The 27,862-nt window shown below is 48.4% G+C and overlaps 1 protein-coding gene across 7 annotated transcripts in view; it reads right to left on the reverse strand.

Moving 5' to 3' along the window:
- Nucleotides 1-223: 223 nt before the first annotated feature.
- Nucleotides 224-27,862, reverse strand: part of PC (pyruvate carboxylase) — a 250,399-nt gene continuing 222,760 nt past the window's right edge. For all 7 annotated transcript variants that reach the window (XM_081892242.1, XM_081892239.1, XM_081892241.1 and 4 more), the window contains 11 exons: nt 22,432-22,576; nt 21,882-21,971; nt 12,383-12,604; nt 11,089-11,245; nt 10,214-10,454; nt 9,713-9,962; nt 7,152-7,396; nt 6,418-6,597; nt 4,871-5,119; nt 3,967-4,107; nt 224-1,815 (listed from right to left, as the gene is read on the reverse strand). In XM_081892242.1, the coding sequence (XP_081748368.1) occupies nt 1,567-1,815; nt 3,967-4,107; nt 4,871-5,119; nt 6,418-6,597; nt 7,152-7,396; nt 9,713-9,962; nt 10,214-10,454; nt 11,089-11,245; nt 12,383-12,604; nt 21,882-21,971; nt 22,432-22,576 (2,169 nt within the window). In that variant the 3' untranslated portion in view covers nt 224-1,566. The remainder of the gene's footprint in view (nt 1,816-3,966; nt 4,108-4,870; nt 5,120-6,417; nt 6,598-7,151; nt 7,397-9,712; nt 9,963-10,213; nt 10,455-11,088; nt 11,246-12,382; nt 12,605-21,881; nt 21,972-22,431; nt 22,577-27,862) is intronic.

The raw sequence follows: 27,862 nt of genomic DNA on the forward strand, positions 1-27,862 counted from the left end.
CATTATTGCCTCTGACTGTGGAGGCAGAGCAGGGCCATTATGCCTAGGAGCCGTCACTGTCTCCTGTGGAGGGGAGTTCCACAGTTTAGCTCTGCACGGCGTGAAGAGGTCCTCTATCTGTCCTGAATCTTCTTCCAGCGTTGTCCAGTTTCTTCAGTCTGAGGGAGAGAGACGCCATCACACCCACACAGACCCTCCCTTGATCCACACGCCACACACAGGATTGTCTCGATGAGCTTTTATATAGAGATATTTATATAGATATTTATATATAGATTTCGTTTCTTTCAAGTGAAATTTCTGTGGATCCCACGTTTCACCTGCTGGTCTCATCAAATAATCCCATGATTCTTCAGATGCCGACATGCCGGCCGGCTCAGTTCAGTTCCTCAGTGTGGAGTCAAAATTATTTGCGCTCCATTATTCCGTTTTGTTCCCTCACCCACGGGCAGGAGGAGGAGGAAGAAGAGGGGACCTCACCCTTGTTCCTCTCCCAGCCCTCGGTGAACAACCCTGTAAACAACACACCGTCTGAGGCCAACACGGCCATTTTGGATTACAACTCCCATCAGGACATGCTGGCTGAGGCTGATGGGATTTGTAGTCCAAAACGGCCAGAGGGCTACCATGTTGGTGGCAGCTGGCCTAGGTCATTCTGGTGATTGGGATTGCTTGGTACATCACATGTAGGGGGAGGGAGTTGAACCTCTCCATCCCCCCAAAAAAGGTTTCTCCCACCCCCATTGCTCTGCAGTTTGGCTTGAGAAGAAGTCTCTGTTTTGGCAATTGTAATGAGTGATTAAGGAAGGGAGTGATGGAAGAGGAAGGGAGGGTCCTAACCCTGCTCCCCTCCTCCCAACCATAAGGCAATGCTGGACCTGAAATGTTCATTCTAAGAGGTGCGGTGGGTGGGGTGGGGTGGGGTGGAGCTCTGAGGAAGGAAATCTGTCCTACAGAAGATTCCCCCCCCCCCCCGAGGTTGGGGAGAAGCATGTAGTGAAGTCAGCAGTGGGCAGCAGCAGCAGAGGGAGGTGAGAAGGAAACAATCCCTAGCACAACTTCCTGCCCCCCCCCCGCTAAATTGGTCCATGGGGTCTGGGCAGAGGGAGCATGTGCATCTATGGGGATGGGGTCTCCTTCCTCACTCAGGTCTATTTTCTCCAAGGCTCCACTTTCGGTGGAGGGGGCTGAAATTGCCATCACTTTCTTGAAAGAAGGCAGCAGCTGAAATCCCCCCTCCTCAAAAAAGGGGGGCTTTTCCTTGTCTGCCTCCTAACTTGGAACCAGCGGGCGCTTGCTGTGTCTCCCTGACCCACGTGATCCCTCCCTCTCTCCCTGCTGCCATGCTTTTATTTCTGTGCGCTTCCCCCCCATCTGAAGCATTCAGAATACAGGCCTGGCAAGGGATGGTGGGGAGAAGGTGAAGAGTTTCTACAGAAGGAGGGGCTTCGTTGCAAGGGCCTGGGTTACAACGGAGGGAGGGAGGGGAAACAGCAGTTTTCAGTGGGTGGTCGTGTGCGTGCGAGTGGGACAAGTTGTTCTGCTTTTGGAGCAGGGGAGGGCTGGCTACTCGATCTCCAAGATCAGGTCATCCCCTTCCAAGCTCATCTCCGGCTTGACGTAGATCTTCTTGATGGTCCCCGTCAAGGGCGAATTGACCACCGTCTCCATCTTCATGGCGCTCAGGACGCAGAGGGGCTTCCCCTTCTCGATGGGGTCCCCTTCCCGCACTTTGATGTCAATCACCTTCCCGGGCATGGGGGCCCCAATCTGGCCTTTGACGTCCTTCAGGGCTTTGGGGTGGAAATGCATTTCCTGGAGTAGAAGTGAGAGAGGAATGATATGCCAGGATTGCTTTTCTCAGTCTGAACTACAACGCCCATCAGCCCCAGATGCTGGGGCACCAAGCAGAGGCTGGCTGATGGGAGCTGTAGTCCCAGGGTATAAATTGGAGTTGGAAGGGAGCCTGAGGGTCATCTAGTCCTACTCCCTGCAACTACCTGACTTTTAGAAGACATCTGCAGGCATCTCAACTAGATCTTAGTTTTGTGTGTTCTCAAACCTTTATTGGCATATAGACAAGATACATGACTGATGGTCAACCAACCTCTGCTTAAAAACTTCCAAGGAAGGGAGAGTCCACCACTTCTTGTGGGAGTCTGTTCCACTGCTGAGCAGCTCAGCTCTTACTAAGGCCAAAGATTTAGACTAAAGGTATAGCCTAGACTTCTCTCTTGATTTCTTTGTGTGTAGAATTTGGTATTTCAACTGTTGTTTTTTAACACAGGAGCCCATTGGACTATGCCACCCCCCTTATTTGAAACAGTACACTCCCTAGACAGCTGACATCCTATCAGTCCTCTGGACATGTAGACTGGCTCATAGATTGTTTAAAAATGTAACTGGAGATAGAGATTCACGGAGGAGGAGGAGTGGGAGTCTATTGTCGGCTTTCAGCGGTTAGCCAAGAGAACCTCCATGTGTATCTCTCCTGCCATGATGGAAGCTGTTTCCTTCATGCCCCCTCTTAGGGATCTCCTGGATGGGTCTGGCTGAGCCCTCTGTTGGGAACAGGATGCAGGGTAAGGTGCTGGATCAGATGAGAAGGGACCAGGCCCCAAAGGGATGCAATACCAGCATTGTATTGTCATTTGTCAAATCACCGCTGGTGAGTAAGAATTGTATTTTCAACCCCCTACTTACTCACCTCTGAGGCTGATTGTTACTGGCATTTCAGTGCTGATGAATCTTTTTATTTTTAATATTTGCATTGCTGGTTGCAAGATTATTTTTTTTCCAGGAGGGCACGGATGAATTTTAATGATTAGAGAAGCATCCAAATCGAGCAAAACAAACGCACCCGAAAGGGCACTCGATTCATCTTCCCGAACTGCAAGTCTAATCTTGCAAGCTGTGATCTGGATCTTGGCGCCAGCTTGTCCACCCACTTATCTATCCCTGGTCCTTATTTGCTCATGGCTAGCCTGCCTATTTATTACCTGTTGGAAGTCTGGGTGCCACTCAGAAAAGGGGTTAGCACGGCGTTTAAACAGATAGAGACCTCCAGATTCCCAGATTATCCCCATACCTTTGAACTCTGTGCTGATCTCATTCTACCCTTTGAAGTTAGATTGATACTTTTTAGGTTGCATCCTATTCACAACTTCCTCCTCCCATTCTCATTTGACCTTGAGTTGAGAGCCATTTTGGATGTATCTTCTGAGAATGAAGGGGCAAGCATGGCTTCTTTAGTTCTCCAACTAGATAGTTAGCTAGGACTACAGAACTTTTTCCTATCAAGAAGCAGAGTGTACCACCTCTTGTGGGAGTCTGTTCCACTGTCAAACCCTTTCCTAATTATTTGATGCCTTCATACCCCACCTATTCCCCAAGGAGCTCAAGGTAGTGTGCCTGGTGCTCCCGCATTCTTTAATCCCCACAACAACCCTGTGAGGTGGATTGTGATGAGAGGCATCAGTGACTGGCCTTCAAGGTCACCCAGTGAGTCTCATGGCCGAGTGGGGGCATTTGAACCCCGGTCACTCCCATGTTCTAGTATGAAACTCTAACTACTAGACTACCACTGGCTCTCGATAACCATAAGCTTTCTTGTTTTATTTTATAGCTTTCAACTAAATGTGTGCTCCAATCAAGGGTTCAAGGGCCTTCTCAGTAGTGGCACCCGCCCATGGAACGCCCTCCCGTCAGTTGTCAAGGAAATAAACAACTACCTGACTTTTAGAAGACATCTGAAGGCAGCCCTGTGTAAGGAAGTTTATAACATTTGATGTTTGACTATGGTTTTATAATTTGTTGGAAGCCACCCAGAATGGCTGGGGCAACCCAGTCAGATGAACAGGGTAATAATAATAATAATAATAATAATAATAATAATAATAATAATAATATACATTTAACTAAAGTTAGCTTCTGCTGCAGCACGCAAAATCCGCAGGGTAATCTTACCTTCATGGCTTTTGTGTCCTTGACCAGGATGGAGCGCAGTTGTCCATTCATTTCAAAGAAGACCTCCCTCTGGCCAGCCCGGTTTAAGTCTCCCAGTGCTAAGGCTTTGATGTGGAGGGTCTTGCCACGTTCTAGCTCCACCTACGTGTTGGGAAGACAGTGAGCTCTGAGTTCCCTTGCCCTGGAGGGCCTGCTAGGCTAAGGCTCAGGGGAAGAGCATCTCCTTTGCATGCAGAAAGGTCCCAAGTTCAATCCCTGGCATCTCCAGGTAAGGCTGGGGGACACCTTCGTGAACCCACCGAGAGCTGCTGCCAGTCAGTGCAGATAGCACTGAGCCAGATAGATGCAGTAGGCAGATGTTTCCTGAACCTTTCTGTGAAGAGGATACTGAGCTAAATGAAACTACGGTCTGACTGCTGAGACAGATTCATAGAATCATGTAGCCCAAGTCCCTGCAATGCAGGAATATGAAGCTGTCCTATACGGGGATCAAACAGGCAACCTTGGCTTTATCAGCACCGCACTCTAACCACCTGAACTATCCAGGTGATTCCTATTTAAGACCAGCCCTTTATGCAAAAACATGCAGACTAGAACCTTGTTTTGTTTTTGAGGACACGACTTTAGCTCAGTCACCAAACATCTGCTCTGTAATGACATTTCCAGGCTGGGTTAGGAAAGACATCCAGTCTGACTACGTGGTACTGCTGCACCCAAGGTACCTTAGTGTGGGGAGGGCCAAATAACTGTCCCTCGTTGAGACATTGCCAGCTTCTGATAATGGTCCCCCCCACCCCCAGATCACTGGGGAAGAGCACCTACACCCAGGTTGGAGGCGCCCCACTCTCTCTGCCTCTTGGCAAAGGGGTTTGTGTGAATCTCTGCCCCCCACCCTTCGGGTCACCTCAAACTCTTCCGCGATCTTCGGCCCCTCCAGGAAGAGGCGGGTGTTGAGGCATTCGACGGGGCCAAAGTTGGCTGTGAAATCCTTGAACTCATTGAAGACCTTGGGGTACATAGCAGCTGAGAGAACGTCCTCTGGGGTGATCTCTTCTTCGTGCTGTTCGCACAGCTCCTTCTCCAACTTCACAAAGTCCATGGGGGGAAGGGAGGCCCCCGGGCGGCCCTCGACGCGGGGCAGGTCTTTTAATACCTGGAGGAGTGCAAAGGAGACAACAGCTCGTGTCCCTGATGGGGTGACTCAGGCGGACTGGTCTTGACCAGGGGCTGGGAAACAACTGAGGACCAGAGATCACCTCGCCCCAGAGATCCCTGCCTGGAAACTCAGACAGGGCACTGCTGAGAGAACTGCATGTTCCAGAGGTGTGCTTTGTTTATGTAAGAAATGGGCCTTTTAGTGTTGTGCCTCCAGCCCTCCGGAAGCTGTTACCAGCCGAAATGAAGAAAGATCTTGTAATGTCTTCTTGCTTAAGAAGGATTTTCCTGAGGTGTGACCCAGTTAATCCCACTCAAGAGTAGACCTTCTGAATTCGGTAGACTTGATGTAACTTAACTCTGCTGATTTCAAAGTGTCTCCTCAGAGTATGACTGACCTGGCTATCTCCCTAAATACATAAAAATGCACCACCACCACAGTGTAGCATTTGCAATGCTGCGTCCTAAACCTGGATTTGCATGAAATCAAGATGGGGAAAAGGGAGAGGGAGAATTGGTGGTCTAAAGCAACAACAGAAGTTGGAATAAAGCAGCGTTGCAGGGAACCGAGAAGAAAATGTCGGTTGAAGAAGCTGTGAGAATGGTAGGGGTATGAGGGGCTGGGGGTTTGTGTGAGGGGTAAAGTGAGTGGTGGGAGTTATGAATTGATTTATTTTGGTCACTGACCAGAAGGGTGGTGGGAGTTAGTAAGAAGAGACTGCGTTGGCGAACAATGTGAGTAGGGGTGGCAGCCCTATGTCTGATATGATTATCATCCATGGAACCCCAATGTCAGGGAATGGTCTGAAGACGAGGACTGGGGAATGCATTCTGTGGCAGACCAGCTTCTCTCCGATGGAGAGTTGGAGGGGGAAGAGTTGCCTCCCTTGTTCACAGCATGTTCAGAAGCAGAGAGAGAGGCAGGAGCTGAACAGCTGAGGGGGTAGTTACCCAGTTACAAGATAATGACAACAGAACCAGAAGGGAGGGGGCAGCTAGTGGAGACGTCTCTTGAGAATGTGGGGGACCTCCCCTCGGACTTGGAGATCCGAACATATCAGAGAAGAAAGGAGTCAGAGGGAGGGGGGAACTTCCTGTTGGTGCCCAAAATGCTGCAGTAGCCGGAAGAATGATTAGACTAGGCAACTGCTTCCTTACTGAGAGCTGTGTATTTCTGCTCAGAACATGACGCTGTAATAGAAGAACTATGAATCTACCAACTGCTCATTAAATCTAATCTGGGAAGTTGCAGAAGGGAGGAGAGAACTCTCCACGCCTGACACCAAAGGTGCTTACCTTGGAGCGGAAGGGCTCTGGGAACCCCCCATAGGGGATACCAATGTAGCCCTGCAGGAACTCCACCACCGAGAGCGGGAAGGAGAGCTCGTCCGCCTGAGCCTCCACTTCCTCCCGCGTCAGGTTGTTCTGGACCATGAACTGTGCCAGGTCGCCCACAATCTTGGAGGAGGGCGTCACCTGCAGGGAGCAGGAAGGGGTGGGGGGAAGAAGAGGGAAGAGGTGAGAAGACGGCTCCCTCTTGGGAGAGGGTCAATGAGCCACTGGTTCTCCCTATGGTTAAGAGGCATAAAATTTTTACAAAGCAATTAAATAAATCCATCCATCTGCCGTGGATGTTGCCAAATTCTAGTGTCACGGGGAAAGGAAAAAGCCTTTCTCCTTCCACTTTCTCCACGCCATGAAGAATTTTGCAAACTTTTTTCTCCACTCGCCTTTCCTCCAAATTAAAAAGTCCCAAATGCTGCAGTCTGCAACTGGAGGAGTTGCTCCAACCCCAAAGCACAAAGCCCCCATGGCATCTTTATAGAACTGTAGAGTTGGAAGGGACCACGAGGGTCATCTAGTCCAACCCCCTGCAATGCAGGAATCTTTGGCCTAAGATGGGGCTCGAACTCATGACCTTGAGATTATTTGGTGCCCTGGCTGCCCCAAAGGCCCGTCCTTCCTCCTCTCCTTGCTGTGGATGGGAGGGAAGCCGCTGGGCGTTGGGCCCTGGATGAAGCGTCACTTACCTTGATGAGGTCCCCAAGGAGCTTGTTGGCCTCGACGTAGGCCTTTTTCACCTGCTTGAACTTGTTCCCCAGCCCCATGCTGTGGGCCTGGAAGTGGAGGTTGGTGTACTGGCCTCCGGGGATCTCGTTCTCGTACACATCTGCGTTGCCGGACTTCATGGTGGCCGTGCAGTCAAAGGAGGCGTAGAGGCCCCGCGCCATCTCCCAGTATTCACTGTAGTCAAACACTTTCTCTATCTGGATGCCTGAGTGGGGGAAAGAGAGCTCTATGTAGTGGGGAAGGAATGGGAAGCCTCGTTGCTTTAGCCCAGGTGGGGAACAGTAGCTATTGGGGTTAGCAGATGCTGAAAGCCTTCTCCTCCATGCATTTGTCCAGTCCTCTTTTACAAGCCACGGAGGCCAGCCCTTCCATTAGACAGGATGAGGTGAATACCTCAGGGGGCAGATGCTAGGGTTTGGGAATCAATGCTGAAGTGCTGGGGGGAAGAATTGTGCCTGCACTGCACCCCCTAAGCTGCTCTCAGGGGCAGTGGAGGGTGTGGCCCCATCACCAGTCTTGAAGAAAGATACAACTGCCAACTGGTTGGCTCTTATGTGTAAGGGAGAGAGGGCGCCATTTTGTTGTTTGCCTCAGGCAATCAAATGTTTTGGGCTAGCTCTTTTTGAAGCCTTTGCCACATCTCGCAGTAGCAATTTGTTAAATACAGTGGTGCCTTGCAAGACGAAATTAATTCGTTCCGCAAGTTCTTTCGTCTTGCGAGTTTTTCGTCTTGCGAAGCACGGTTTCCCATAGGAATGCATTGAAAATCAATCAATGCGTTCCTATGGAAACCGCCTTCAGACCAGGTCCGGGGACAGTCTGTCCCCCGACCTCTTCTGAAGGCTGGGGGGGGGCGGACAAGGGCTTTTCTTCCCACCCCCAGCATTTAAAAAAAAACCCCGGGACAGCAGAGGACTTCTCCGCTGTCCCGAGGTTTTTTAAAATGCTGGCGGGCGGCAGCGCTGCCGCCCGCCAGCATTTTAAGATCGCCCCGGACAGCCTCCTCTGTCCCGGGGTTTTTTAGAATGCTGGCGGGCGGGGGCCAGGACCTCTTCTGAAGGTGGCCGGGGGGCAAAAGTCTTTGCTCCCCCCCGCCTGCCTTCAAAAGCCATCCGGGATAGCGGGAAGCGCTTCCCTGCTATCCTGGACTGCTTTTAAAATGCTGGCGGTGAGGAGGAAAGCCTTTCGGCCCCCGCCGGCCTTCCTGGACCTCTTCTGAAGGCCAGGGGGGGGGGAAGGCTTTGCTCCCCACCGCCAGCATTTAAAAGAGGTCCCCGGAGATTTCCCTATGGGCTTTCTTCTTGCGAAGCAAGCCCATAGGGAAATTCGTTTTGCGAAGCGCCTCCAAAACGGAAAAACCCTTTCGTCTAGCGGGTTTTTCGTCTTGCGAGGCGTTCGTCTTGCGGGGCACCACTGTATGTCTTATTACCAACCCTTCAACAAAAGGTCCCACAGCTGGTTACAAAACAATCAGGAGTTTTAGGAAGATGTGTCAAAATTCTTAATAATTTAAATAACATCAAAACCATCTCACTAACACCAGAAGCAGCATAGAGTTACTCAACAGGAAGGTAAACCATCAGAATTTTCAAAAGCTATGGTAAAAATACATGCCTTTAGCTAGCTTCCAAAGCATGGGTCACATTCACACCACACATTTAAAAGGCTATACAAATTAAATAAAGCAGATTACATACATATCTTTTGGGATTGTTCTCAAATAGAAATATTCTGGAAAACCATTCAGGCTAATATCTCTGATAGGTTAGGATATTATATTCCCTTTGGAAGCAATAATATTTCGGCTTGGTCATCTAAAATAGGTTATTATAGAAAATGATCAAGAAACGGTGTTCAACCTTATAACTGCTGCTAAAGTTATAATAGCTAAAAATAGGGGGAAGCATATTTTCTAATACATCTGAACTGGACTGAGAAAATTTGGCTTATAGCTATGATTAAGCTAATTTATTGTAAAAGAATACATCTAAACTAACCTAGCAGGTTTGTGGAAAAAAATATATTTTTCAGGAATGTTTCAGAACAAGTTCAGTGATAACACCCAACCTTACGCTGCTTTCAACCTGCTGTAACAATATTTTACTACGCTCTTTTTCTTTGTTTTTGTTTTTAGTGAAATAAAATACATTTAAAAGCCAAACAGAATGCTATAACAGAATCCTGTGAGCTGTAGTTTGTTAAGGGTGCTGAGAGTTGTTAAGAGGCCCCTATTCCCCTCAAAGAACTACAACTCCCAGAGTTCCTTCTAGACTGTTAATCCACTCTATAAACTGTAGCTCTGTGAGGTTTATAAGGGGCTTCCTAACAACCCTCAACACCCTTCAACAGCTCCCAGAATGCTTTGGGTGAAGAAGCCATGGTGGCTTGCACCATCATGTATGGTGCCTCTGTGGTGTCGGGGACAAACCTCAAGGCCTCCTGCTTCCCTTCTTTCAAGAGAAAGTCCCACCTCGCTAATCTCTGGAAGCCCCTCCCTCCTCCTAGTGCCCGATTTCCGCACCTGTGTCGTGCTCAGTCCCGCGGGTGCAGGCTACCATGGCGCCCATGCTCGGCTGGGAGGTCATCCCAGACATGGCGTCCACGGCAACGTCCACGATGTCGGCCCCTGCGGCGGCGCAAGCCAGCATGGAGGCCACCCCAGCGCCCGAAGTGTCGTGTGTGTGGATGTGCAGTGGGATGTTGGGAAAGTGTTCGCGCAGCGCCGACACCAGCATGGAGGAGGCCTGTGGCTTCAGGACGCCGGCCATGTCCTGAAATAGAGAGAGAGGCGTTCAGGGAGGCCGAGGTGGGAATTGCAGAGGGATTGGTGTGAGGGCAAGGTGGGGGAGGGTAAGGCCAGGGCGGGGCTTTATTAAGGGAGGAGTCAGTGAGAGGGGAGGAGCCGAAGCACAATATGGGAGGAGCCACAAGGAAAAAGGCGGAAGCAGTGGGAACCAAAACAGGGAAGGGAATGAGCCCCTCCGCTGTGTGGGGTTCAGACCAGTGGCGGACTTCCTTTTACCTTGATGGCCAAGATGTGGGTGCCAGCTTTGACCAGCTCCTCGGCCAGGTTGACGTAGTAGTCCAGGTTGTACTTGGTCCGGCTAGGGTCAGCCACATCCCCTGTGTAGGAGATGGCGGCCTCCACCACGCCTCCTGCCTGCCCAGCCGCCTCCATCCCCAGCAGCATGTTGGGCAGGTAATTGAGGGAGTCAAAGACCCGGAAAATGTCCATCCCGTTCTCCTTGGCCACTTGGCAGAACCTGAGGAAGGGAACATGCAGGATCGCTGAGGGAAGAGGGCTTGGGGCACGAAGGGGGCATGAGGGAATTCCAACCCTCACCCTACAGACCCCCACATCCTATTTTATAGAATGCAATGTTTTGCATTTGCCTTATAGATTCGCAGAATTGCAGAGGGACACAGAGGATCATCTAGTCCAACTCCCTGCAATGCAGGAATCTTTTGCCCAAGGTGGGGCTCAAACTCATGACCCTGGGATTAAGAGCTTCATGCCCTACCAACTGAGCTATCCAGGCAGAATCAGTATTTAAGCTACTTAGTTTAACATGCATTGTAAACTGAGTAGAGATTTGCTGAAATGTAAGTGGCATACAAATACAAATTGGGCCGTAGCTCAAGTGGTAGAGCGTTTGCCTCACATGCAGAAGGTCCCGGGTTCAACCCCAGATGTCACCTGCGAGAAGGGCTGGGAGAGACTCCGTGCCCGTGATCCCCAAGAGATGCTGCCAGTCGGTGTAAGCAATACTGAACTAGATGAACCAATGGTCTGAGTCAGTCCTATTTTTCCCCCAAACTGCTCACGTAATTTTAGAAAATGTGCTTATCCTGCATAATTGGGAAGCCGGACTGCAGATCATCACCCAAGGAACTTACTTGAAGACAGAGTTGTCTGGATAGTTGGTGTAGCCCACAGCGTTGGCCCCTCTCAGCAGCATCTGGAAGGGGATGTTGGGGATGAGCTCGCGCAACTCTTGGAGGCGGCGCCAGGGGCATTCGTAGAGGAAGCGCATGGCCACATCAAAGGTGGCACCTGAGGATGGTAGATGAGAGGAGGAGGTAGAGGGAGTAGAGCATCAGTGCAATGTTGCAAGAACATAAGAAGGGCTAGCTGGATCAGGCCAATGGCCCATGTAGTCCAACATCCTATTCTCACAGTGGCCAACCAGTTGCCTCTTCTGGGAAGCCAGAAAACAGAACCCCAGCACACGAGCAATTCTCCCTTCCTGGAGTTTCCAGTAAATTGTATTCGGAAGCATTGATGCCTCTGGCTGTGGAGGTGGAACACAACCATTGTGGCTGGGAGCCATGTCTGGAGGAGCTTTTAATTGGGGGCTCAAGATGTGAACCCTCTTCCTCCCCAGGCTCATTTTGAAAGCCTCAAGGGCTCAGCTTCTACAAAATGGTAATAATTAGGAAGAGAACGGACCCGAGAATGTACTGAACTCAAAAATTAAGGCATATCAGAGGACACACAAATCAAGATTTATTTTCAGCTGTGCGGTAAAAATTCATGTACTAATGATGAAGTGTTCAAAGGCCTCCTGTGAGATATGCCATAATTTGGATTTCTTAGCTTTATGTAAGAATATCATGCGACCTTGAGGACGATGTCCTGATATTTATAAGTAAAATAAATTGTTTTCAAAATGTTACTACCTCCAACACTAGTCATAATAACATTTTTTCCCAGGGAATGTGAATGAAACAAGCCAAATTTGAGTGTTTATGTTTCACTTTAGTTCTCATTCAGTTCTCTTCTTTCGCTTTGTGGTTGTTGTTGTTTTGTTCTTGTGTGTTATTGCAGTGCAAGTTCATGTTTAAATCAATAAAAAGAAATTTTTTTTTAAGAGAAGAGCATGTGCCGAGTGTGGCTCCCTTAATATTAAATAACCGAAGATCTGGAATTGCCTGCTGCTGAGGGTGGCATTCGCCCACAGAATATAGGAAAAGCCTGGCTGCTGGATCAGGCCAAAGGCCCATCTCGTCTGGCATCCTGATCCCACAGCGGCCAACCAGATGCCCCAATGGGAAGCCCGCAAGCAGGACTCTCCCTATCTGCGATTCCCAGCAACTAGCATTCAGAGCCCTCCTGCGTCTGACTCTGGGGGGAAGCACAGCCGCAGCAGCCATTGGCAGCCCCCTCTAGCTGGCCCAGGACACCTCTCACCTCCCCAGTTCTCCATGCTAAAGAGGTTGTTGAAGTTGTGCGCGACGAAGGGTGAGATCTTCTTCAGGTCGTGGGTGCGGACTCGGGTGGCCAGAAGCGACTGGTGAGCATCCCTGAAGGTGGTGTCCATCAGGAGCAAGCCCCGGTGCTGGCGAATGGCCTTGGCAAACCCGGAAGGGCCCTCGCGGAGAAGGACGTCTCGGAAACCGGTGGGTGGCTGACCTGTTATGGAAAGACAGGGAGTGGAGGGGTGAACACAGGGGAAAAACTGAATCAGAGGACTTTGTGGAAATAGCTCGACTGGCCACTGTTGGAAAGAGCTTTCCCCAACTCGGTGCCCTTCACTTAGTTTAGATTCCAATTCCCACCAGTCCCAGCAGCATGACCATCTTGGACTCCCGTCAGCCCAGTGGTGGACTCTGGGCTTTCAAATTTCAGCGGCTCCTTGCGCAATGCTAAAATTTGGCACCTCTCGCCTTCCTTTGGAAGTCCCACCACTCACTGCAGTTAGGTATTATGGGAGGGGGGAGAGCCATATATTGTAGCCAAAAGAAGGTGTCTTTCAAGACTAATTGCTGCATGGGGGTGGGCATGGTTTTTGTGGAGGTCACAATTGGAAAGGCATTAATTGAAAACAGCCACACCCAATTCGAAGTCAAATGGCAAGGGGGAGGGGAGGAAATTAACTCTTCCTTCTCCAGTTGTGATCCCTGAAACTGCTCTTCCCCTTCCTGAGGGGAAAGGCCTTTTCATTGTCTACACCAGGCATACGCAACCTTCGGCCCTCCAGATTTTTTGGCCTATAACTCCCATGATCCCTAGCTAACAGGACCAGTGGTCAGGGATGATGTAGTCCAAAACATCTTGAGGGCCGAAGGTTGCCTATGCCTGGTGTAGACTCTCTCTCTCTCTCTCTCTCTCTCTCTCTCTCTCTCTCTCTCTCTGTGTGTGTGTGTGTGTGTGTGTGTGATTGAGAGACAGACAGATAGACAGGCAGAGATTTTCCTGGAGATTGCAAAACCTCCCCAGTTCCAGGAAACTCCCTCACTAATGGGGGGGGGGCAGAAGAAGCTAAAACACTCCTGCCCCACTTACTTACTTACTTACCACTTTTCCCTCACAGAAACTCAAGGCGGCAAATGTGGTTGCGGTGTGGCTGTGAGGGCCTCTAACGCTTTCCACGAAAGAACGTAAGATGAGACTGCTGGATTAGACCAATGGCATATCTAGTCCAGGGGCCAACCAGATGCCCAAACTGGAAGCCGACAAACAGGACCCAAGTGCAAGAGCAACTCCCCCCCCCTGCAGCTTCCAGCAACTGGTATACAGAAGCATTTCTGTGTCTGACTGTCATTGTGGGAATTACTGACCCACCTTACCCTCCTCTTGAATTTGTCCCATCCTCTTTTAAAGCCATCCAGGCTGGTGGCCCCCACTGCCTCCTGTGGGAAGGAGTTCCACAGTTTAACTACGTACTGCCTGAAAAAAGCCTGCGGTTTTTCAAGTGGTGCACGGGTCCAAAAATGTAGGTGAGCTGTGCGCTAATAGGTCTAACCTAGCCTTCCCCAACTGGGTGCCTTTCAGAGTTACTTATTTATTACACTGATATACCACCTTCTCCTGCTCCGTGGAGCTCAAGGTGGTGTACATTGGTCCGGCCAAAGATCACCCATGGAGCTTCATGTTTGTGTGGGGCTTGAACCCTGGCCTCCCAGGTTCTAGTCTGACACACTAACCACTACACCACACTGCCTCTCACTGGTGTTGGACCTACCAATGCTGGCTGGGACTGATGGGACATTTGATCTGAAACATCTGAAGGGCACCAAATTGGGGAAGGCTTGCCTATGCAATGCCCCATTAGCTAACGGGCCTGTGGGCTGTGTGCGCGTCCCCCTTACAGAAGCGGCGAGGGCTATCTCTTCCGGGGTCTGCAGCATCTCCTCTAAGACACACACATACACACGCTACGGATTTAACTATTGGCTCGGGGGAAATTTAATAAGATTTAAACAGCCTTATTTCATTCTCTTAATGCTTGGCTTAGGTTGGGGATTAGCCGCTGACAAAGAAAATAAACTGCTGTAATAATGATACAAGGCTGGAATCCAATATAATTAAACTGAACCTCACGTATCAATCATAAAAAAGCAGGGAGGCTTGTAAATCAGGCGGCTATTATATCTGCCTGCCCCCGCTCCCTCCCCGCCACCCTGCACACTTATGAAGATTTCCACGCCGGCTCGTTAGACCCATCAAATATTTAGCAGGCGTTAACGAGAAACAAGCAGATTCTCTCTTCCTCTCCCACCCGCAGATTTTCGCAGGGGGTTGTTTGCGTTGCATTTCAGCAAAAGGGGAACCCAGCCTGCATTGCGTGGATTAAGTCAGGTGAAGGAGAAAAAGCCACCTCTCCTCTAGCCCTGGGCATAGATCTAAGAACATCAGAAAAACCCTGCTAGATGAGGCCCATGACCCATCTAGTCCAGCATCCTGTTCTCACAGTGGCTGACGCACGAACAGGACAAGAGCTTTCTCCTGTGGTTTCCAGCAAATGGAATTTGGACGCATTGCGTCCTCCAGCTGTGGAGGCAGAGCATAGCACTGTGTCTGTGCCTTTGATGGCCTTCTCCTCCTCCATGAATTTGTGCAATCCTCTTTTTAAAGCCATCCAGGTTGGTGGCCATTGCTGCCTCCTGTGGCAGGGAGTTCCATAGTGAAACTCTGTGCAGACTGAAGAAGCCTTTTCCTTTATCTGTCCTGATTCTCCTAACATGGATGCCCACAAGTTCCACTGCTATGAGAAAAAAACATTTTCCTGTCCACTTTCTCCAGGCCGTGTATAACTTTGTACGCCTTGATCATGTCAGCTCTTCCTTGCCTCCTTCCTAGAATAAGAAGTACCAAATGCTGCAGCTTTCCATAATAGATAATCCTTGTGGTCCCTTCCAACTCTAGGATTCTGTGATGGGGAGTTGTTCCACTCCCTTGATCATTCTGCTTGCTCTTTTCTGATCCTTTCCCAACTCTACAATAACTTTTTTGAGGTGAGGTGACCAGAATTGGACAGAGTACAATATTCTAAACACAGGTGGGCCACAGATCTGTAAAATGATGTTGTGATATGGAGGTGAACTTCAGGTCCCTTCCAACTCTACAATGCTATGATTCTATGACTGGCACTTTAATTTCTGATGTTTGTTTTCATTGTTATTTTCGTCTCCTATTGATCCCCAGCATGGAATCATTTCCCGGGCAAAAACACACAACGCCCGGGAAATAGCCCAAACCACCCCCACTCCTCATCTTTGCCCTGCAAGTTCCCTGCATTGATGGCGATAGCTCCCTCTGCTGACCATGAATGAAATAACCACTCGGTCAATGCCAGCGCTTGAGAGCTGCTCAGTTAAATGTAATGAACTGAGTGAAGTCACAACCCACAGGAGGGAAACCTCTTTCAGCCTGAGGGCGGCTTGATCTTTTGCACAGTCTTCTGAGGGCCACATGCAGGTGGTGGGTAGAGCCAGAGGCAAAAGCAGCTGGGGCCGCAGAGGTGATTCTATACAGTAGGCCAGGTGAAAGCCTCATTCCAAAGAAACTGAACTGTGGGCCAGTGCTGGCACCCTTGGAGTCTCTTACCACTTGGAGACAAGATAACACACCCCTTAAAACACAAGTGGAATAGTTACGGGTGTGACTACAGTCATACCTTAGCTCCCGAATGCCTTGCGAGTCGAACGTTTTGGCTCCTGAATGCCGCAAACCTGGAAGTGATTGTTCCGGTTTGCGAATGTTCTTTGGAACCCAAATGTCCAACGCAGCTTCCTACTGGCTGCAGGACCTTCCTGCAGCCGATTGGAAGCCGCACCTTGGTTTCCGAATGTTTTGGAAGTTGAATGGACTTCTGGAACGCATTCCGTTCGACTTCCAAGATACAACTGTATTTGGGAATACACCTTTGGCATTGCAAAGTGGGTGAAGGAGAAATCCCCCAGTTTCCTTATTTCATGCTGCTCTGCCCTGGTCAGGTTGTCGCACCTCTGCCATGAACTCGCCGGGGGTGTTTCCAGTCTGGGGGCTTAATGCTGCAATCCAGTAGTATTGCAGGGGGTTGGACTAGATGATCCTCAGGGTCCCTTCCAACTTTGCAGTTCTATGATTCTAGGATTGTAAATGGGTCATAGGCAATAGTGTGTGTGTGTGTTTTTAAATAAAAATAAATAAATATCAGATTTTCCTTGGAATGTAAAAACAGTCTGGCCTTTGGATGTCAACAATGGCCAAGGTGCAAAAAGCGTCCTTGGTCTCACCCATGCCACAATAAACACCTAAACAGAAGCACCCTAGATGTCATTAGGTCCTCCATGGCTTACAACCCTCATCTACAATACACTGACCTAGTAGCTTTCAGGACGACTGTGTTAAGGTATGCAAAATGCCCTGAATACTCTGAAATTGCTATATAATGTGAAGTATTAGCATTTTCTACATGCGGATAATAAACAGAGTCCAACCACTCAAGCAGAGGGTGCCAGGCGCTCCTCACTCCATGGTTAAACAGAATTATGCACATCGATGCAAATTAGCTTCATCTGCATAATTCATTTAGAATGCAGGCTTTTCTCTGGGCGTGGGATGGAACAGCACATCACCAGGTATCACAGAAGCTGCTTGGTAATTTTAGACCCTCAGCTCCATAATCTTACGTATCCCTCCCAAAACCACTTTTTTTTAAAAAGACAGCCACATCTATTACTTCAGCTGTGAAGCACACAATTAATATTTGCCTTCTCTCTTCCACCACCACCATGCTTACAAGTGCTGTTACATCTCTAATAATTGGGCAAAACACACAAACGAACACACACACACAGACACCCAAAGTTTGTAAACTCCGAGCATGTGCAGTTTTGCATTCCAAAACTCACTCAAATCATAGCACCGTGGCGATTACAGGAGTGGATCGGGATTTGCTTTTGCTGTCCCAACACTTAAAACACCTTTGTCTGGGAATGATAAGCACCATTTTGTTGTAAAGTAGAAAAAGGACACTGAGCGATATCCAATGTCAGTCATACTCCACGGGGACCTGTTGAAATCAATGGACTTGATTTCAGTGCGTCTGCTCTGAGTATGACTTAGTTGAGGGGTGGTGAACTGGATCTGGGCAGTGGGCCCGACTGTTATCTCCCTCACCGCAGGCCAGGTTTGACAAGTGGGTGGTGCTGCCCACTTGCCATTCACGTGATCCAGGTGGGGAGACAGACAGCCTGCAAAGCACCAATGGCCTGCTGCTTGCTGGGTCTTGAGAAGGGCTTCCCATGACCCAACGACCAGCTGATTGTCACCACTTGTGGACCACTGCGCATGGGGCTTTGTGGACCACGTGGAGTTTGAGGGGTGGATGGGCATGGAGTTCCAACAAGGGGTGGGATCCAGCGGTTGGTGGCTTGGTTGCCCACTGGCACAGTCCCTCCTGATTTGGCCAGAAGGAATTCCAAAGAGAGCTCTTGCTGCTGCGTTCTGGTGTTCCTTCCCTGCATGGGGCTTTAAAGGAGAGGTAAGAGGAGTCCTCCTTTCGTTCCTCTTTTAATGTTCCCAATGCTGGATTCATAGCAAGGGAAAGTGTGCACATAAAATGCAAGTATTAGTGAAAGTATCATAAAAATGCATTATATTAGGGGAAATTGCTTGCAAAGATGTGGGTGTTAGGGGGAATGCACAGAAAAATGCTGACACATTTTCATGTGGTGATGATGATAATTTTTAGTTGAAAGAACAGGCGAGTAAGAGGCAACATGATTGAAGCTTATAAAATGATGCCTGGCATGGAGAAAGTGATAGAGAAAATTTTTCTAGGACTCATGGACAGGCTCTTACGTTAATGATAATGATAATAATAATTTGTAGCCTACCTTTTTCTCCTAGGAGCTCAAGGTGGTGATTTTCCCTGTCCTCATTTAATCCTCACAACAACCCTGTCAGGCAGGCAGGTGACTGGCCCAAGCTTATCCAGTGAGCTTCACAGCCAAGGGGGAATTTGAACCCTGGTCTCTTCCAGGTCCTTGTCTGACAATCTAACCCAGGGGTCCCCAAACTAAGTTCCACGGGCTGGATAAAGCCTGCGGGACTTGTTTATCCGGCCCATGGCGACCCCCGCTGCCACCGCCCGCTCTTACCGGCGCTGCGCTGCGAGGCTGCCCACTTCCGGGTCGGAAGAGCACCAGAAGGAGGCCTGTGCACATGCACACAAGCTATTTCCGGTGTTTCTCTGACCCGGAAGTGCGCCGGAAATAGCGTGTGTGCATACGTATGGGCACGTGCTCCCCACCCCCCCGGCCTACCGTGCGATCGATGCTGGAGACACCAGGCCGAGGCGCGGTAAGTTTGCTGACCCCTGATCTAACCACTACGCTACATGGATGCTGCAAACTGATGCAAAGATGTGGAAAACTGAACAGGAAAATTTGAAAGTGGGAGGAACCAAAATTGACAGATTTGTCCCTCTGTGGTGAGGGGCAAGTTCAAACCATCAGAGAAGCGCTGGCAAAACATCCATGAAGGAGTTGGGACTACTTATTCCGGCTTCAGCATGTTCCCAATCTTGGTATTTAAAGCTGTGTACACAATACTAAGCTAGATGGACCAATACAGTATAAGGCATTTCTTATTTTCCTATGCCAGGTTGGCGCAAGGGCTCCTAGGATTGCACTTGCAAAGGCTTGCAGGATTGCTAGGCACTGTTTACGATGCCATTTTTGTGCTTTTTTAGGGCCATTTTTGCTCCATTTCGTACCACTTCCGAGTTCATGGTGATGCACGCGGTTGAGCTCATGTGTGTCTTGAACGCACATAAATGGGGAGTTACTGCAGGCCTCCAAGACTCCATATCGCAAGGCCTTGGGAAGGGAAAGCCTTTGCGCAGCCTTCTCTGAAATGCATCCAGCTCATGGGCCCTGGTGGAACTCCAAGAGACAGAAGAGCCTTAAATTATGCATCATGTCATCATGTGGCACATGCCGCCTCTGCTTCTCCCCCTGCCTCCGTTCATGACACATTTTCCAGATGGCCCCCAACAGCCACCCAACGCCTTACCCTTTGGATCCCTTCTGATGCCTTGGCAAAAGTTGCGCTGAAGCCCTTGGCTATGCGGTGGAAAGGGCTGCGATCCAGAGGCATCTGGCCCAGATTTGTCAGGAGGATGGTGCATCCCCCACTTCCACCCACCTCAAAAAAGCCCAGTCGTGGCTGCCAACTGCCTCCCAGGAATCCTACCATCAGGGATGCCATCAGTCAGAGCAGCAATTTGTCTCCCACCTCAGCCAAAGAGAGCAGAGTGAAGTGAACAAAATGGACAGAGAATTCCCCACCCCCCCACTCGCAGCAACCCCAGTTCTTGCTGTGAGATGCAGGCTGGGACATTTGGTCCTGGGAACCCAGCACTTTTCGCTCCAGGAAGGAACAAATTCCACTGTGGAGGATTCCCTGGATCAGGCAAAGGCTCACTTAGTCCAGCATCCTGTTCTCACAATGGCCAACCAGAAGCCTGTGGGAAACTGGCAAAAAGGACTCGAATGCCCCACTCTTCTGCAGTTTCCAGCAACTGGTATTCAGAGTCATTTACACCCTCCAACTATGGAGGCAGAGCATAGCCATCATGCCTTTTTATTCTGGGTTAGAACTACTCCACCGCATCACGGCCAAATTGGGCCATTTCCTGATCCAGATCACCCTCAATACTCTCCAAGTGGCTAACAGCCTCACTGAATGAAAGAGAGACAATGCAAGTCTTTTTGTCTCCCCATGTCTCCAGGATCACTAAGAGCAGCCCTGGGGAGGTAATGTCAGAGGCGTGAAACAGGCTTTCCCACAGCATCCTGGCCCAAAGCCAGTATCCTGTCCCACGGCAGTGGCTTTTAATTTTTTTTAAAAATAATAATCATGAGATATTTGTACACAGAAAAGGTTGGAACAGCTTCAGAAAAGGGCAACCAAAATGATCAGGGGGAACTTGTCTATGAGGAAAGGTTGTAGTGTTTGGGACTTTTTAGCTTAAAGGCAAGTAAGAGATAATGAGATAGGAGTTTTACTAATTAGGCATGGCATGAAGAAAGGGGATAGAGAAATTTCTCTCTCTCTCTCAAACTCATGGACATCCAGTGCTGAAAGATTCGGGGCAGATTTTTTTAAAAATGACTTCTTCAAGCAGCACATTTTTAACTATGGAACTCTCTCCCACAGGAGGCAGTGATGGCCACCAAGTTGGATGGCTTTAAAAGAGGGTTGGAACTAATTCACGGAGGAGGGGGCTATCAATGGCTGCCATCTGCTGGAAGCCACCAGAGGTGAGAGCGCTGAGGCCCTGCTTGCAGGCTTCCCATGTGAGAAGAGGATGCTGGACTGGATGAGCCATTGGCCTGATCCAATAGTTTCTTCTCATGTTCTTATGTCCTCTGACTTCTGTTGACCTTCTGTCTAGTTCATCTCTCATTCATCTCTGGCTTTACTAACTGAATGAACTACCACGTTTCTCTTTTCTTCCACCTCTGTGCCTCATAAGGGATCTGAATAAAGGCTGGCTGGACTCTTCCCAAGGGAGGGAGGTCTTGGGCCCCTTCCTTCCCAGTGTACCTTTTTGGAACCAGGCCTGGCCTAACTCAATTATGGATTGGAAGTGACAATGCGTGGGCAGGATGGATGTTTAGATGGGTTTATTGGATGTTTAGATGGGTTAACTTTAAAGCAACCACCAGGGGCTTCCCATTCTGATTGGCTTGTTTTTCCTTTAGAGGAAATATATCCATTGCTGGAAACCACATGAGGGGAGAGTGCTCTTATGCTTGAGATCTGCTTTTGGGATCTTGGTTGGTGACTGTGAGAACAGGATGCCCTGATCCCACAGTCTCTTTTTATGCTCTCAGACAAAGCGGCTGCATTTGGACACATCCGAAGGTTTGTAGAGCTATGTGTGAGGATTAAATTGCAAGCTTTCCAATCTAGGCTAGCTGCCTCTCGTTCCTCCTACACTGTGCTCACCTAGATTGGTACCAACCAAACGTCAAATTTCAATTTGTCTCTGCCTGCAGGGTTCTTTGAGATGCCCTCTTTTAAATAGGAAGAGCGTATAGCTGGAAAATTGTGGGGGTGGGAGTGGGGTGGGACAGAGGAGAAAGAGGGTCCCAGGACTATGATACAGAAATTACTGTGCAATTTGATTTTCCACATGGGAAGAATGAAGCCGGTGAAGATTGTTGCCTATGGGGCTATTTCACCTGTACGGAAAGCAAGACTGGGTCTGGCATCTGAAATACACACAGGGTGAAACTAACATGATTCTCAGATGCTGCATGCTCCCCAATAGAGGAAGAGGTCAGAGGGTGAAAAAATTTCCTTGTACGTCTGGAAATTGTTGAGAAGAAAGTGGTCCAAAGGTCTAGCCTCTTATTTTAGCGGTGGCACACTGCCTGCCTGCCTCTTCCCGTCAGATCCCCAGACTCACCCAGAGGAACAGAAGGGATAACTGGGTCAATAGGCGAAGGCCTGGCGTTCACTGGGATGGGTGTGATGGGTCCGTTCACCATGACATGGCCTGGGAAGAAAAAGCTGTGTTAGACTTTGAGATAAAGACAGGGACTGGCAGAAAATGCCCACAGAAGCATCCTGCAGAAGCCATGCTGGCTCTGCGTCAGTGTAGCTTGTTCTTCTATATCCTCGGTCTTTAAGCCACAGGACAAAGTAAAGGCTGGTTCAGCTCCAGAAACTATCCTGAAACCCTTGGAATGTGTAAAGCAAGGGAGGACAGTGTGCCTCTAAGCACCCCCAGAGAGTCCTCCCCTCATCACAGCCTCCTCTCATATGCCACAGAAGTGCTTCCAGGTCAGAGGTTATGGTTTCCTGTTAGTGCGAGTGTCCATTTCTCTTTCCAAGAATTAACCATGAGGTGATTCAGACTATTCCAACCTGATTTCGCTCTCTTCCTGGCTAAAATTGGAATTGAGCTCCCACACGATGAGGTCCTCCACTTGCCTCCTTCTCCCACCCCCACATACCCAGGTAGTGGAGCAGTTTCTGGGCTCGATTCTGGCCAGGTCGCAAATTGAAAAGGTCGGGGTTTTCATCGATGAACTGGGTGTCCACGGTGCCACGGAGAAACTGGTCATTGCCAAGCACATTCTGTAGGAAAGGGATGTTGGTCTGAAAGGAAAAGGGAGATGAGAGGGAGGTCTAAGAGGCACGCATCAGGGGTTTTTTTGGGGGGCGGGCAGGTTAGACACTACTATCGGTCAGCATTAAGCTTTCCAGATCTGTGCAACAACTGCCGTTCCTCCACCAGCTGTCACCTGGCAGCAGCCATCGTGCCAGGCTACAGCTGAGGGAGGAAGAGAAAGGAAGCAGGACCAGTCCATCGCTCAGCTGGAAAAAAAACAAAACACTTCCATCAGGCTCCTCCCCCTTCAGCTGTCACCTGACAACCGCTGGTCATTCCATTGGGCTGTAGCAGAGGGAGGAAGGGAAGCAGAGTCACACCATTGGATCAGCTGAGAGACCAGCTTTGGCCTCCTTTTCCCATTATTATTTAAAATATTTCTTAGCTGATCTTCAAGTGTGCAAAGGTGTGAATAAAGTGATTTACACAACACAAAATTACACTATGAAACCAACAAATAAGTGTAACTAACTAACTAAATAGCCTTGAAAATTTATTACGTGGGTCTCCCAAGGAGGGGTTTAATGTAACCGTTCTAGGAACTTGTTGTAATAGCCCAATTATCACCCAGGAAAGCTCTGCTGGATGGCAATTTGGCGATGCCATGGCAGCAGAGAAGTAGGAGGCATCTTTGCCAACCTCTGTCTGGTCAGATTCACTGCAAGTCAGACTCATGGCACGTTTCATTTGTATAACAGCAGGTCAGAAACAACAGCAGCAACGCCAGTGATGTCAGAAATGTAACGCCAGATGGAACAATAAAACAATGCAGGCAAAAGTTATTGGCAGATAAAAGAATCTTTGGCAGATTTTTTTAAAAAAGTAAGTTGAATACCCTGGCACTTCAAGTTTAGCAGTGAAGGCGTCTCTGCAGAAGGCACAACACTGAACCCTCCATCTCTTCTGCCTCCCCTTTGAAGGCACCTGATGCAGCCTGCAATGCCCCAGAAAGCTCACCAGTCCTTCAGGGATTTGGGTCCCATGCAAACAATGGCCTGAAAGCCATCAGTTTAAAATCAGCTTGCAAACCAATGGTGTGTCAGTACAGCTGTTTCAACTGGTGAGGAGTGTCCTCTGAGGCTTGCGCAACCTTGCAGTGGTCTTTTGCCCACAGTTGAAGCTTCTCAGAAGCCTTCCATGTGGTTAAAAAAAAGGCAACTATGGGGTTGTGGTGCTTATCTCGCTTTTCAGGCAGAGGGAGCCAGTGTTTGTCCACAGATAGTTTTCTAGGTCATGTGACCAACATGACTGAACCGCTTCTGGCGCAACGGGATACTGTGACAAATGCCAGAGCGCACGGAAATGCCATTTACCTTCCCACTGCAGTGGTACCTATTTATCTACTTGCACTGGTGTGCTTTCGAACTGCTAGGTTGGCAGGAGCTGGGACAGAGCAATGGGAGCTCACCCCATTGCACGGATTCAGAAACATTTAGAGTCTGTGAGCACAGATGTAGAGATTCTGAGCACAGATGTAGAACACAGCCATTGTTTCTAGTAGCCACTGACAGCTTTCTCCTCTATTAATTTGTTCAATCCCCTTTTACAGCTATATACATTGGTGGCCATTACTGCTTCCTGTGGGAAGGAGTTCCATAATTCAGCTATGTGCTTCATGAAGTCCTTTCTTTGATCTGTCCTGCATCTTCCAACAATCAGCTTCTAAGAGTTCTGGTGTTAAGAAAAAGGGAGAAAATCTTTGTGCTCAGATGCCACTTGGGCATCTAAAGTAAGCGCTGCATCTACTGGCACCTCCAAACCTGATCCCTAAGAATGTTCCTATTAACCTGGAACATTAAAAAAATTCCTTTTAACCTGGGACAAAAAAACCCAAAACCGATAGTGAAAGCCCAGGAAATCCTAATATGACTCGATGTCAACACAGGCAAAGGGTGACAGGGCGACCTCAGGCAAAAGTCAAGGGTGCTTTTATGCCTGGCTGAGATCACTGGTATGTTTTTTAAAAGTTGAAAAGCAGATTAGAAAATTTATAAATAAAATAAAACTGTAAAACAAGTCAACACTGCAGAAGAGACACAAAGGTTATGTAGGGACATCCTATTTTCTGCTGGAGTGTGGCATGAATCATAGAATCATAGAGTTGGATGAGACCACAAGGGCCATCGAGTCCAACCCCCTGCCAAGCAGGATACACCATCAGAGCACTCCTAACATATGGTTGTCAAGCCTCTGCTTAAAGACCTCCAAAGAAGGAGACTCCACCACACTCCTTGGCAGCAAATTCCACTGTCGAACAGCTCTTACTGTCAGGAAGTTCTTGTAGTTTGGATCCATTGCTCTGTGTCCGCTTCTCTGGAGCAGCAGAAAACAACCTTTCTCCCTCCTCTATGTGACATCCTTTTATATATTTGAACATGGCTATCATATCACCCCTTAACCTCCTCTTCTCCAGGCTAAACATGCCCAGCTCCCTTAGCCGTTCCTCATAAGGCATCGTTTCCAGGCCTTTGACCATTTTGGTTGCCCTCCTCTGGACACGTTCCAGTTTGTCAGTGTCCTTCTTGAACTGTGGTGCCCAAAACTGGACACAGTACTCCAGGTGAGGTCTGAACAGAGCAGAATACAGTGGCACTATTACTTCCCTTGATCTAGATGCTATACTCCTATTGATGCAGCCCAGAATTGCATTGGCTTTTTTAGCTGCCGCGTCACACTGTTGGCTCATGTCAAGTTTGTGGTCGACCAAGACTCCTAATTCCTTTTCACATGTACTGCTCTCAAGCCAGGTGTCACCCATCTTGTATTTGTGCCTCTCATTTTTTTTGTCCAAGTGCAATACTTACATTTCTCCCTGTTAAAATTCATCTTGTTTGTTTTGGCCCAGTTCTCTAATCTGTCAAGGTCGTTTTGAAGTGTGATCCTGTCCTCTGGGGTGTTAGCCCATGGACTGCCTCCTGCTCCCCCCCCCTCAAATTTTGATGTACGGAAACAGTTAAATCTTATTTTAACATAGGCGATGGGACTGTTTGTCCCTCCAATTCTCAGGAGGGCAGCAGGCTGGCTTAGGAGGGGGAGATAGCTCTGTCCTCCAAAAGAACAGCTGTAGAGGAGTTGAGGCTGCTCCCCCCCCCCCCCGATCTGCCTTGCTATATATGGCAGGCCCTAAACAGCAATTGGTCCTACTGGTATCAAACGTGAGCTGGGGTTGTGGTACAAAACATCTGGAGGGCACCAAGTTGGCAATAGCTGCTTCAGAAGCACCCCAAGATCAAACTGCCTACTACCTCCTTCTCAGACGCTAACTCACACAGACTGTGCTGAAAGGAGCTATGGAGATGCGCATTATTCCTTGTCACTAGCTTAGAAGAGACAGAACTTAACCATTCCTAGCTTATAAATCTCTTAGAAGCTGGAGTTGGCACTTCATAACTGTCCATACACTGAATAGGCAAGGGGAAATCTTATAAAATGATGCCATTTACAGTACAGACGAGAAAAGTGTGTCTGGAAAAGATCAAGCAAAGCCTCAAACAATTGTGCCTTGGCGGAGGGTAGCAGATGGAACGGAGTAGAAAATTTTATGCTAAAATTCTTCAAGCTAAGAATTCATTCTTACCTGTTTCAAGTGTGTGTGTGGAGCTCCCCCAAATTTCTTGAATATCTCACATCCAGGAGCTACAACTCCCTACAACCAACCTCCTGACCCACAGATTCTTAAATGCAAATGGCCCCACTGCCCTCTTCTGTGGCTCTAGTTGCACTGAAGGTAGCTCTATGAATGACTATCAGACACTGAAGTTAAATGGAACCTCCCTATATCAGCACAATACACTAGATTTGGAAGACAAACAACAGGCAGGGGAGACTTGTCTTCTGGCCTGTGTCCCAAGGAGGCAGATGACAGCATACATATAAATAAATGAAGTCATACTGCATTTACTGTAATAAAGCATACAGCATTCATTATAATATTTTATTGTTGCGTTTTAGATGGTTTTGAAAAATGGCTTCCATTGCATTTCACTTTGGACATGATGAATTGATGGGAAAAGCCTATAAAAGGTTTAGCACTGCATAATCCCTTGAGAGCGTTACTTATTCGTTTTTGGGCTAATCAGAATTAAATTCCTACAAATGTGGCCAGGAAGACATCAGTGCTATGAGGAGACGTGTTCTGGTGGTGAGGTGTCATTCCAAATGCATCGCAGAGAAAAGTTATCTCTGAAACAGCTCTGCGAACTGCGAGCCTTACAATTCAAATTATAAATGGAATAAGCAAAATAACTTAAAAGCTTTATGCTTTGCAGATGAGGAGGAATAAAATATTGGAATGGCAACTAGTGCAGCTATATTTCTGCTCCTTGGTTAATTGGCACCGAGTGTGTGAGTGGGAATTGGATGCTTCTGACTACATAACAATTGATTTTAATTCAAAGGGCAATCCATAGATTTAAGCACACATGCACGCACACCAGAGGAATCTTGCATGCTTGAGTTCAGATGCGGGTACGTTGGATCTGATGCGTATCTGATTGCATCTGATGGATGCCTGCAGTTCCTAAAAACAGGGATATCCTAGAAATGTGGTGGAATTCCCACTGACACCTGAGATCATTGGGAGAAAAAGCAGGAAAGTCTGCAGAAATGAAAGGACTGGTTCCACACACACACACACACACACACACACACACACACACACACACACACACTTTTTGCAGCATGGACAGCTTTTCCAGAAGGGGGCAGCACTTATTCCTTATTATCTGATCAGAAACTGTCTGCATTGCTAGAGATTCCTGGAGAGCTTCAGTTCTCAAGCATCTCTGCTCAATTCTTTGTATCCTACTTCTCTCTCTGGGGATTAACAAAGGACTCTGTTCTCTCCCTCATCAGCAGACTTTTCTCCAAGGTGGTCAATCAACAAAATGATTTTTAGCTGATGGATCTGGGTTTTGGCCAGTTACTCAGTTAATAATCCATTTTATTTAAATTTCCCTCCCCTCCTCTCCCACAATCCAAGCACTGATGCCTTTTGAGGTCTTGAAAAGAAGTGTGAGGGTGTTTATAATTCAAAAAGGGAGGGAGAAGCTGCCACTTGCAATTAGACAGCCTTCTTTCTTCAAAACCTGAACGCTATTGATTCGCACGAAACGTTTTTTCAGCAATACAAACAACGGAACAGAAGAAAAAGAAGACCAGATCGATAGATTCATAAAAGAGGAAGCAGATCTGCACAAACAAATGAGTATTTATGAGCTGTAACTTGGTTGAAAGAAAATTTTGGGGGAAATAAAAATAAAAATCAGCCTGTC

Source organism: Podarcis melisellensis, assembly GCF_964234715.1.
Source record: "Podarcis melisellensis genome assembly, chromosome: 16".
In the NCBI taxonomy this organism is placed as follows: domain Eukaryota; kingdom Metazoa; phylum Chordata; class Lepidosauria; order Squamata; family Lacertidae; genus Podarcis; species Podarcis melisellensis.